The 12,874-nt window shown below is 41.8% G+C and overlaps 1 protein-coding gene and 1 pseudogene across 3 annotated transcripts in view; both read left to right on the forward strand.

The window, feature by feature from the left end:
* Positions 1-311: 311 nt before the first annotated feature.
* LOC111982396 (RAD9, HUS1, RAD1-interacting nuclear orphan protein 1-like) lies at positions 312-1,755 on the forward strand (annotated as a pseudogene).
* Positions 1,756-4,952: 3,197 nt separating this feature from the next.
* Positions 4,953-12,874, forward strand: part of tulp3 (TUB like protein 3) — a 38,237-nt gene continuing 30,315 nt past the window's right edge. Inside the window, exon 1 of one of the 3 annotated variants that reach the window (XM_024013747.3) lies at positions 4,953-5,098. In XM_024013747.3, coding sequence (XP_023869515.1) covers positions 5,079-5,098 — 20 coding nt within the window. In that variant the 5' untranslated portion in view covers positions 4,953-5,078. Of the gene's footprint in view, positions 5,099-5,276; positions 6,097-12,874 lie in introns of those variants that run through there. The other 2 variants (XM_024013728.3, XM_024013756.3) reach the window with 2 other exon arrangements.

Genomic DNA, 12,874 nt, shown 5'->3' on the forward strand with positions numbered 1-12,874 from the left:
GCCTCAAGTTTTTTATTATTATTATTTTTTTAATTTCACCTTTATTTAACCAGGTAGGCTAGTTGAGAACAAGTTCTCATTTGCAACTGCGACCTGGTCAAGATAAAGCATAGCAGTGTGAACAGACAACAACACAGAGTTACACATGGAGTAAACAATAAACAAGTCAATAACATAGTAGGGGAAAAAAAGAGAATCTATATACAATGTGTGCAAAAGGCATGATGAGGTAGGCAGTAAATAGGCCAATAAATCGAATAATTACAATTTAGCAGATTAACACTGGAGTGATAAATCATCAGATGATCATGTGCAAGAAGAGATACTGGTGTGCAAAAGAGCAGAAAAGTAAATAAATAAAAGCAGTATGGGGGGTGAGGTAGGTAAATTGGGTGGGTAGTTTACAGATGGACTATGTACAGCTGCAGCGATCGGTTAGCTGCTCGGATAGCAGATGAGAGGGGGGCACTCAATCCCAAGTCATTTCRGGTTGAGGAGCAGCGACAGAACAGCTGCACAGCCTGTAGTTCTTGGGTAATCACAGTTTAGGATAACTGATAATGTGTATGATGATAATCAATCATGTTTTTATTGTAATTATTTACTATCTTCTGAATGTTGTCCGTTCAAACCATAGACTATAAATAATGTATAACTAACATGTTCAAAGATGTCTCGTCTCTCTCACTCAATTTCAGGTGAGTCCACAGTTTGATCAACTCCGCCCCCTGCACCCAGAGGAAGGAAGAAGTGCCTCTCTMCAACAAGCATTCTTGACAGTTCTCACTTATCCAGAAAAAGTAGTGTTTGCAAGTTCTAAGCCTTATCTTTTCAGAGAAGGTCAACAGTCCAATCTCTCCATCAAAAGCATGCACGTGGAAAGAAAGCTGTAGAATCTGCTCTTGGGGCCCATGAGGAGCAGCAGGGCTTGCAAGCGCATAAGGTCGGCTCTCTAAGTACAGAGTACCTAAGTAACCAAGATGAAACGGAGACACCAACACCGAGAACTTCTCTCAGGAAAGGGACAGCTGAGAGGAGACGGTTGTCAGAGGTAACATCAGAAGATGCAGCATCAACCTCTAGCAGATGTGTGGGGGTCCTTAGAACGGCAGCTGCCAATGTTGCCAGACATTGCAAGAGCCCAGCYTCATGCTCTGCTCGGACTCCTGCCTCAGCAACACACCACACCCCTGGCACGGACAATGTCTTCTCCCCACCTGATGTAGAGACTCCAGAATTACACCATGATGGTAGTTCCTCCTTTCTTCACCTCCTGTTGCCTGCGTCACAGCCGATGACCCCGCCACACACCGTGACTTCAGAGATTTTAGCAACAGACACCCCAGAGAGGGACTATGGAGTCAAGGTTACATGGAGGAGGAAAGGGCTGATGAGGTTGCTGAGGGACTGAGGTTATCTTTCAAGTGCAGAGGCACTGATTAGCATCTAATCAACATAACTGTAAATGTTGACATTTTATTATCATGTTCTGCAATTAACACTGAATTGTAGTTAAAACCACATGAATACATTAGTCCACTGATCGAAAGTGATATGCTGCAATGACTATAATATTATCGAGTCCATTCAATTGTTTTGCTGCTCGGGATATTATCGAGTCCACTCAATTGTTTTGCTGCTCGGGATAACTTGGCATGTTGTCCATGTGCAGTTGGTAGTTCAGCCCATTATGGACGTGGCTCTGTCTAGGTTCTTGTTTTCTTTGTACCCTGGGTCCACATAATTTTATTTTTATTTTTTAAAAGGTTGTTTTTCAATTTAACAAATACATAATGAATTTCCGTGGTGTGAGTGTTACAACACTAGCTAGTAACTTGGGTATAAATAGAGGGGTCTATTTACTAGCTACATGTGTGGTAACATGGCATGCAGAAGCAAAGAAACCTGTCCAATCATCAGTCTATATAACTTGCCATCCAATAACATTGTCAGTTGCCAACTTAGTGACTTTGTTGCTATATTTAGCGAGTATTCAGACCCCTGTAGCGACTAGTGACAAATCTAGCAACTTTCTGGTGTTTTTGGAGACTCTGACGTGAAAGCACGTATTGTTCTTACTCTTCTCAACGAGCAGCAAGTGCTGCCGTGGGCCCCACCCCCGTCCCAAAGCACTCACAGGCGGCCCAGTCCTCGCYCAGCAGTCCCTCCCAGCTGCAGTCAGAGCAGGAGATGTTCACCCCTCCGTGTCCAGACTGCAAATGAATCGTGCATGCGGGAAGCTGCCGCTGGCTGATCCTGCCCTGGCTTACATTCAGGGCGGGATGCAAATGTAAAATGTTCTTTGTCTAAAATAAATCACTGCATTTGACTCACACAGCCTCAGTCACTTACTCACCTTGTCCACTGTGTGTGTGCGCCTATCTGTGACATAAGCTAAACATCTAGCTGGCTAGCTCATCATGTCTCAGTCTAGACTGTACACTAAAAAATACAGAAAGGAGTGGGAATCAAACCCTGAATTCAAAGGCTGGTTGAAGCTGTTTATTGGAGATGATACATGGGCATACTGGCTGTATTGTAAGGCTGATTTCTACGCCAAACTTAGTAACTCAAAAACATATTCAAAAGGCAAAGCCTTATAACAGTTCCACCCAAAACAAGCTGCCATTTATGGTTAAAAAAATTGACTGCAAAAAAGGCTGAGGCCACCATTCGCTGAACACTGTTCCATGCTGGCATGTGATCACATTGGAGAAYCATGTAGAGCTGCTTTCTCAGACTCCACAGCTGCTACCCACTTCAAAATGCACAGGACAAAGTGCACAGAATTGATTAATGGTGTTCTAGCACCATACTTTATAAAAAAAGTTGGTCACAGATGTGGGTGACCAGCGTTTCAGCCTCCTCCTCGATGAGTTCACGGATGTAAGTGTTTCTAAGTACCTGGGGGTTGTGATAAGGTACTTTAGTGATACCAAGCAGACAATTGTATCAACATTTCTGGGGCTTGAGTTGGAGGGAGGAGATGCTAAATCTATAGCCCGTGCTGTTGTGGCTTTCCTCGAGAAGTGTTGTCTTAAAAAAGAGAAACTCCTGGGGATAGGGACTGACAATGCTTCTGTTATGACAGGGATTAACAATGGGGTCCATAAAGTGCTGAAGGAGGAGTATGGCCTCAAATATCTGGTTCCTATTCGCTGTGTGTGCCACTCTCTGCAGCTTGCTGTAAGTCATGCTTCCAATGACACCATCCCACGTAGTGTGGAGTACTTGGTACGAGAGACTTATAACTGGTTTTCAGTGTCTCCAAAGCGCAGGGAGGRCTACAAGGCCATATATGCGACCATCAACTGTGGGGAGAAACCTTTACAGATACAGGTGTGTGCCACACGTTGGCTCTCCATTGAACCTGCGGTTTCACTCATTTTGGACCAGTGGGAGGAGCTTAGGCTGCATTTCACAGTCACCAAGTCCAGTGAACACTGCTACATGGCTGAGGTTTTATACTCCATGTACAGTGATCCTCAAAACATATTGTATCTGACTTTTTTGAAGTCAGTGCTGGGTGAGGTACAGTTGGCCATCAAGGCTTTTGAGGGAGAGCAAGTAGATCCTCTTAAGCTACTTGACAGCTTGGTTAGCCTGATCAAGTCTGTGAGCAGCAGGGTGCTGTAACCATTGGCAAATGTTGATGTACTCAAAGGGCCAATAGATGGATACATCAGTCCCAAACCGTACCTTGGTTACCTTTTTGAGTCAAAAGCAGCTGAGCTCCACCTTGCGCCTGAGGATGAAAACAATGTCAGAAAGRGGTGTGTAGCCTTCATCATCTCCCTCACTAATGAGTTGAGGGTGAGACTGCTGGACAATATCGAAGCATTGCAGTACATGTCAGTTTTCAATGTGGAGGAAACTCTAAAGCACAATAAGAGCCCTGGAGAAAAAAATAAAAATAGCCAAGCTCCTTGGCGACTCAAATGCAGAGCTAGACAAGATTGTCCAGCAATGGCATGCCATCCATCTTAGTAAATGGAATGAGACAAAAAACACACTGGGCTTCTGGAGTGAGATTTTGAAGTTCAGGGATGCAGCTGATATCAACCCGTTTCAAGAACTTGCCATGGCTGCTGTGTCTGTGTTGTCCTTGCCACACTCGAATGCTGAAGTCGAGAGAGTATTCAGCCAGATGAGTGTGGTAAAAAGCAAACTTAGAAATCGGATGTCCTTGCAGACCCTTAACCCATCCTGTACATTCGATATGGACTGAAGCTGTCTGGTGAGGCTTGCAATGAGCACCAGCAGCTTTTTGGCACATCAGCTGCTTACTCATTTAAGTCAGCTCCCTCAGTTGCTGAACCTGCCATAGAGAGCCCTGACCAAAATGATGATGACCCACTCTTTCTGTGAGCCAGCACAGCCTGTGTGTGTGTGGAGGGGGGTCTGTAAAAAAAACTATTAACCTGAATTAGGGCCAGACTAGTTACCATAATTTTCTCACATTGTCTTTGACAGTTTTTTCTATTGTCTCTTTTTGGTCCATTTAGGTTGATAATGATTGTATACAAAAAAATGAAATGTTATGGRTAAAAWTMTTCATGTTTTACTGTGACTTGCTGTAGGCTCCTAAGTGGACCCTAAGMTTAAAAACCAAACCAAATTAAGAAAAATAAAATAAAATACAAAAACAAAAAATAAAACTAAGTAAGTGTCTCTTTTGGGTCACTTTTGTCGGTCCCAAGTCCGGATAAAGGAGGAGGGTTGGAATTGTGACATAAAAAAACAAGAATCAACAGAAGAAAGTTCATTTGTAGTTCTAAACATATTTAGGGWGTTTTTTACTCACTTTTTGTCTCTCCCACGACGTTATTCCTCTCTCCTACGGCGTCCATCACAATTACATGCACATGGCCAATTATGCAAATTAGGCGATGGCGTCATTTAGCGACTTCTAGCGACTTGTAGGACAGCCAATAGCTACTTTCCTTACTGAGGAGTTGGCAACACTGTGTTGTAGTCATGTGCGGTAACTAGGGCTGTGGGGAACAATTTACCAAGCGTATCAAGGAAAGTTGTCTGAGGCCACCACCAGCTGGGATCCATAGCAACCGTGGATAAACATGAGTTACTACAGCATAAGGTAAGTAAAAAATAAAATAAGTAAATAAATATATTTATAGTTCTTTGCCCATGATATTATGTAGACATGCGGTGTCCAAATTTGATGGGCGAAGTGTGTCTGGTGGTGGTGCGCGAGACTTGTCTGTCACTTAACTTTTTCAGAAGGCACTGTTGCTCGAGAACTATGATGCTAGTTTGGCTAATGTTTGGCTAATGTTCKTTGCTTGCTCAGGCTTGCTTGCCTGAAGATAGCGTGCTCCGTGAAGAGACTAGAACAGAGGCTGAGTGGTAAATCAATCATGGAAGATAATACCAAGCACAAACTAAAATGCATATTTTTCACAACTTGAAATGTAGCTAACTATTCTATTTTTTCTTGTCAGGAATCAAGCAGAGTTAAACGCTTATCATTAATGATTTGGGCATCGTTTTATCACGAAAAGGAAGCATGAGCTAGCTGGTCAGTGAATTGTAGCTAGGAAAACACCATCGATTGTTAGCTAGCTAGCGTGCTTGTTAACGGTAAAACAGAAAGAACACAATTCGTCATGGATTGCTCGTAAKCTTTGTGATTAATGTTTTGTAACAGGAATGTGTTTGAAAATGAGAGTCTTTTTTGATTCTAACTTGCTAGCTAGCTATAACGTTCCATCTGAAAATTGTCAAAATTGTATGAACATGTATGTTGACAACGGAGCTATAACGACGTTATCTGGCAAGGCTCAAGCCTGGAATATGTTGGGTTGCTAACGTTACATTATTGCGTCACGAAAGCCATCAGATAGGGAATATATTACACTCGATTTCTCGAGTTACTGTGGCTTTGTCATAGGAGCTTGCGCCATTGTCCTTGGAGACGGAACCGCAGAAATGTGGGTACTATAGCAGCTTGCTAAAAAATACAGTATTAGGGCCTATGAGGGGGGCAATCTTGGCAACGTCACTAGGCACGGTCACCACCAAAGAAGTCTCCCGAAACGGAAGAAGTGACAGGATGAACAACATCAACAAAAGCAGGTGAATCAAGCTAATGTCATAGCATAATGATTGTATGGAYCTGTGGCCAACATGGGGACAATCCGATGTTGAATAGGGTGTTGGATGGTTCAGTTCGTGGTTAATGATGTGATAGTTATGTGATATGCTACATGGAGGCAATAGACAAATTACAATATGTCAGTCAGAGTAGGATTATTATTTAACACTACCTGAACCCTTCGGCATAACAGCATCAGCTGTCATTAACACAGTCATGACAACTTGTCATTAAAATGACAACTGACTTTATACTGTTTATGACCCTACTATTATGACAAACACTGTTCTTTTGCTCAGCTTAAGGTGTTATACTAGCTAGCACCCACAAGTGAAATCCACTGCATTGCTTTTGCAACTTCATTTCACCCTGTGAAGTTGAGTTTCATTTAGGGATTCTTAATGCTTATTTCACAAGCAAACATTTTCCTTATGCTGTGCATTCCTGGTCAAAATAATGACACTCCACCCCCATTTTATTGTGGATTGGAATGTAGTATGGCTGAATGTTATGTGACTATCTGGAGGCAATAGAGAATTCCACAGTGTTTGGTTTTTAAAGCATGCCCACGAATGTTGCAATACCATTGCACCCACAACAAACAATATTATTGGCTATTCCCTTTGTGACATTAATGCACACTGTGGAAAAGGGCTCAGGACAATTAATAGGCAAACAAGTTGACACAAGAACTATGCGATCTGGTTTCCGAGCTGGTCATGGGTGCACCTCAGCCACGCTCAAGGTCCTAAACGATATCATAACTGCCATCGATAAAAGACAGTACTGTGCAGCCGTCTTCATCATCCTGGCCAAGGCTTTTGACTCTGTCAATCACCGCATTCTTATGGCAGACTCAATAGCCTTGGCTTCTCAAATGACTGCCTCGTCTTGCTCACCAACTACTTCTCAGAGTTGAGTGTGTCAAATCGGAGGGCCTGTTGTACGGAACCTCTGGCAGTCTCTATGGGGGTGCCACAGGGTTCAATTCTCGGGCCAACTCTTTTCTCTGTATCTATCAATGCTGTTGCTCTTGCTGCAGGTGATTCTCTGATCCACCTRTATGCAGACGACACCATTCTGTATACATCTGGCCCTTTTTAGTTTAGTTTAGTTTATTAATTRGACCATTTAAAAAAACAAGCACACATAAAACTTAAAAGCCATACATGCACATGAATAGAATCATTGAGGATAACACACAATAAAGTCTGGGACTTATTTCCATTGTGGTCCTCTTGAGACAAGATGGCTAGACAAGATCAAACACAGTATGGCAGTGAAATAATAAAACAAAAACATAGAAGAAGAACATCTATCTCATCATTCCAGTTACATCATAGGGGTTATTCATATGGGCACAGAAAACATCAAACATATTTTTACTTTATTTTTTAAAGCTGTCCAGAGAGGACGTTKTTTTTATAGGCAGAGGCAACTCATTCCATTCTGAGGCTCCAGTATACAAGAAAGTACCTTTCCCACATTACTCCTGAACCTGTATAAGCACACATCAGCAACACCTGATCTGGTGCTGTGATTGTGTGCATTCCTAACACAAGGAAAGTAATAGATATCTGGGCACAGGACCATAAATACTCCTGTAAACCAAACCTAGTCTAATCTGGGACACCCTAGCCTCAACAGGCAGCCAGTTTAGTTCCTAAAAGCAGCTCCTGCCTATATGAGTACGTGGACACACCTTCAATACTACCCTGATCAGCTTATTCTGCGCTATCTGGAGTGGAGGTCGACCGATTATGATTTTTCAACGCCGATACCGATTTTTGGAGGACCAAAAAAAGCCGATACCGATTGTTGGAGGACCAAAAAAAGCCGATACCGATTAATCGGACGATTTTTATTTTATTTTATTTATAATAAAGATATTTACAACAATACTGAATGAACACTTATTTTAACTTAATATAATACATCAATAAAATCAATGTAGCCTCAAATAAATAATGAAACATGTTCATTTTGGTTTAAATAATGCAAAAACAAATTGTTGGGGAAGAAAGTTTTAGGTTGTAGTTATTAGAGGAATTAATAGGACTATTCTCTATACGCATTTGTATTTCATATACCTTTGACTATTGGATGTTCTTATAGGCACTTTAGTATTGCCAGTGTAACAGTATAGCTTCCGTCCCTCTCTCGCTCCTACTTGGGCTCGAACCAGGAACACATCGACAACAGCCACCCTCGAAGCAGCGTTACCCATGCAGAGCAAGGGGAACAACTTCTCCAAGTCTCAGACGAGTGACGTTTGAAACGTTATTAGCGCGCACCCCGCTAACTAGCTAGCCATTTCACATCGGTTACACCAGCCTAATCTCGGGAGTTGATAGGCTTGAAGTCATAAACAGCCAATGCTTGAAGCACAGCGACGAGCTGCTGGCAAAATGCACGAAAGTGCTGTTTGAATGAATGCTTACGAGCCTGCTGGTGCCTACCATCGCTCAGTCAGACTGCTCTATCAAATCATAGACTTAATTATAACATAATAACACAGAAATACGAGCCTTAGGTCATTAATATGGTCGAATCCGGAAACTATCATCTTGAAAACAAAACGTTTATCTTCAGTGAAATACGGAACTGTTCGTATTTTATCTAACGGGTGGCATCCATAAGTCTAAATATTCCTGTTACATTACACAACCTTCAATGTTATGTCATAATTACATAAAATTCTGGCAAATTAGTTCGCAACGACCAGGCGGCCCAAACTGTTGCAAATACCCTGAGCTCTGCGTGCAATGAACGCAAGAGAAGTGACACAATTTCACCTGGTTAATATTGCCTGCTAACCTGGATTTCTTTTAGCTAAATATGCAGGTTTAAAAATATATACTTCTGTGTATTGATTTTAAGAAAGGCATTGATGTTATGGTTAGGTACAGTCGTGCAACGATTGTGCTTTTTTCGCAAATGCGCTTTCATGGAGTCCTTATCAAGCAGCTTGGCCTTTCTTAGCCCAAAAACTTAGTTCTGGCATTAACCTTCCCTAGCACCTTATTGGCCATGCTCACACCTCCCAAGCTTCCATCAAGGATACATCCCAAGTAGCTAACAGAGGTTTTAAACGAGCTTCAATGCCATACAACACACCTTCCGTGGCCTCCAACTGCTTATAAATGCTAGTAAAACTAAGTACATGCTCTTCAACCGATTGCTGCCCGCACCCTCCCGCCAGACTAGCATCACTACTCTGGACGGTTCTGACCTAGAATATGTGGACAACTACAAATATCTAGGTGTCTGGTTAGACTGTAAACTCTCCTTCCAGACTCACATTAAGCATCTCCAATCCAAAATTAAATCTAGAATCGACTTCCTATTTCTCAACAAAGCCTCCTTCACTCATGCCGCCAAACATACCCTTGTAAAACTGACTATACTCCTGATCCTCGACTTTGGCGATGTCATTTACAAAATAGCCCCCAACACTCTATTCAGCAAACTGGATGTAGTCTATCACAGTGCCATCCGTTTATCACCAAAGCCCCATTTACTACCCACCACTGTGACCTGCCTGCTTTCGCTGGCTGGCCCTCACTACATATCCGTCGCCAAACCCACTGGCTCCAGGTCATCTATAACACGGAACCCAAACCGTCTGAGCGCATGCGCCATCCTGCATAAATGTATTTTGTCCCCCCACACCAAACGCGATCACGACACACAGGTTAAAATATCAAAACAAACTCTGAACCAATTACATTAATTTGGGGACAGGTCGAAAAGCATCAAACATTTATGGCAATTTAGCTAGCTAGCTTGCACTTGTTAGCTAATTTGTCCTATTTAGCTAGCTTGCTGTTGCTAGCTAATTTGTCCTGGGAGTTGTTATTTTACCTGAAATGCACAAGGTCCTCTACTCTGACAATTAATCCACACACAAAACGGTCAACCGAATCGTTTCTAGTCATCTCTCCTTCTAGGCTTTTTCTTCTCTTGACATTATATTGCGATTGGCAACTTTCATAAATTAGGTGCATTACCGCCACTGACCTTGTTCGTCTTTCAGTCACCCATGTGGGTATTAACAATGAGGAAATGGCACGTGGGTACCTGCTTCTATAAACCAATGAGCAGATGGGAGAGGCAGGACTTGCAGCGTGATCTGCGTTACAAATAGAACTGACTTCTATTTTAGCCCTTGGCAACGCAGATGCTCGTTGGCGCGCGAGCAGTGGGTGCAATGATTGAATAATATAGATTTCTACATTTATTTTGCAAAGCTCGCGCACGCGACGCGAGCGGTGTAGTCAGCCTGTAAGTCTTTGCTAGGTAAAGCCCCGCTTTATCTCAGCTCACTGGTCACCATAGCAACACCCACCCATAGCACGCGCTCCAGCAGGTATATTGCACTGATCATCCCCAAAGCCAACACTTCCTTTGGCCGCCTTTCCTTCCAGTTCTCTGCTGCCAATGACTGGAACGAATTGCCAAAATCTCTGAAGCTGGAGTCTTATATCTCCCTCTCTAACTTTAAGCATCAGCTGTCAGAGCAGCTTACCGATCCCTGTACCTGTACACAGCCAGTCTGTAAATGGCACACCCGACTACCTCATCCCCATATTTTTACTTACCCTCTTGCTCTTTTGCACCCCAGTATCTCTACTTGCACATCATCATCTGCACATCTATCACTCCAGTATTAATGCTAAATTGTAATTATTTTCGCCTCTAGGGCCTATTTATTGCCTACCTCCCTATTCTTCTACATTTGCACACACTGTACATAGATTTTTCTATTTTTCTTTTCTTTTGTGTTATTGACTGTACGTTTGTTTATGTGTAACTCTGTGTTGTTGTTTTTGTCGCACTGCTTTGCTTTATCTTGGCCAGGTCGCAGTTGTAAATGAGAACTTGTTCTCAACTGGCCTACCTGGTTAAATAAAGGTGAAATAAAAAAAAGAAATACAGTGTTTCCTCTAGGATTTCCACCAAACATTTTAGAGGCCTTCTTGGACGCTGAGACAAAATGTTGTAGTTTTAAAGCTAATTTCCTGCAATTCTACACATTTTGCCATGGGGCGGAGAAGACATTTTACAGTTTTATAGCTAGTTTCATGCTATTCTAAACATTTTGCCATGGGGATGAGATAACATTAGCAGTTTTAAGGTAACTGGCCAGAGAAAATCTCACTTTAAAAAGTTTATATTCTGTTAACTCCAAAATAATGTTGTTGACTCGTCCTATACTTGTATTTGTGGCCAAAGCATAAATTACAGCCACATCGACATTTTTCCACCTGGGGCAGAAAAATATGGTTAGCTATAATGGCTAAATGATAGCTATACTGTTGAGCTGATGACGAATCAGGTGTTGACAACTTTCTACCTGAGTTGATGGTTCTTTTGATGAGCAAATTAAAGTAGCGTTAGCTAGCTAGCGTAACCTGTTAACACCAAATTACATTTCTATCATGATCTAATGTTTTCCATATTTGTGCTGACTTTATTCTAGTAACTTGCTAATCCTTTCCTACAATTCTACACATTTTGCCATGGGACTGAGAGAAAATGTGCATTTTTAAAGTAACTGTCTAGTGAAAATCTCACTTTTAAAAGTTAATATTCTGTTATATACTATTCTCATATTCAAATAGTGTTGTTGACTCGTCCTATACTCGTATTTGTGGCCAAAGCATAAATTGGAGTAAAAATACTTCAAATTTGCATCTCAAACAGAAATTTGCATCTCAAAAATGCTTGCTATTTCCTCATGGAGTATGATGTAATACTCCCAAGGAGGTTGAGCTGGCCAATCAGCGGTCTACTCGTATTTTTTTTTTTATGACRGGTATATGCCCACACCATTCTGTTGTTGGGGTACAGCTAAACCATTCCAACACAGAAAAGCTGCTGTGCATACTTAATTACATTTTTTTGGAAGGAAAACTATTTTACTCATATTGTAATTCATTATAGGTCATATTTCATATTAATCTGGAAACACTGGACAGCTACTTTTAAGCAAATTTCATGCAATTCTACACATTTTGCCATGGCTTATGCTGTGTTCTTATGCTATCTGAGTGACTCAAACATTATAACAAAATCAATAGTTCAATGATTATCTTATTTAAAAATATGTACCCTCATTATCTTTTCTGCATACTTTATATCTGGTTTTAGTCGTTTAAGTTTACACTAAAAACATTTTATGAATACAGGGGAAACCCTGACATGACGTGTTGGAGCATGCCTCTCCCTGCCACATCTTACTCTAGCAATCAGTTTCAGAGCTGAGGGCACTGTGCTTAATGTAATGGCTTGTCTGAGGGAAATCAACTCTCCCTATGGTCCCCCAGCACTCCTATTGATGTCTGTTTGATGTCAGTGCATTAGGACTGTGCTGACCAGAGGTGCCCTGAGAGCAGAGCATGGTGCTGTGTGCGTAAGAGGTTACTGTTAACTCTGCAGAAAAAGTGTGAAATCCATAGGTCCATTTTTACCCTGAGAGGAGAATAAAATCAGAGGGCAGTTCCCACCCTTTCCTGTTCTAATGCTGCAATGTGGACTGATTATTTGATGTAATCTGCTTGTGTAGTCTTTCAGAGGATGTCTGTAGAGGATTAGTGTAAGGAACAGACATGTAGCCTGGGCAGGGTTTCCGTCAGGAAAATTTGGTGGCGGACACCGTGATGGCAAGATTTTTATTTACCGGATGTTTGAGAAATTTACCGGACATCCATATGCATTGGGTGCATAACATAGGGTGTCSTCCCATGGTGCTCAAAA

The sequence above is a fragment of the Salvelinus sp. IW2-2015 genome, linkage group LG3 (genome assembly GCF_002910315.2).
Source record: "Salvelinus sp. IW2-2015 linkage group LG3, ASM291031v2, whole genome shotgun sequence".
NCBI lineage: Eukaryota > Metazoa > Chordata > Actinopteri > Salmoniformes > Salmonidae > Salvelinus > Salvelinus sp. IW2-2015.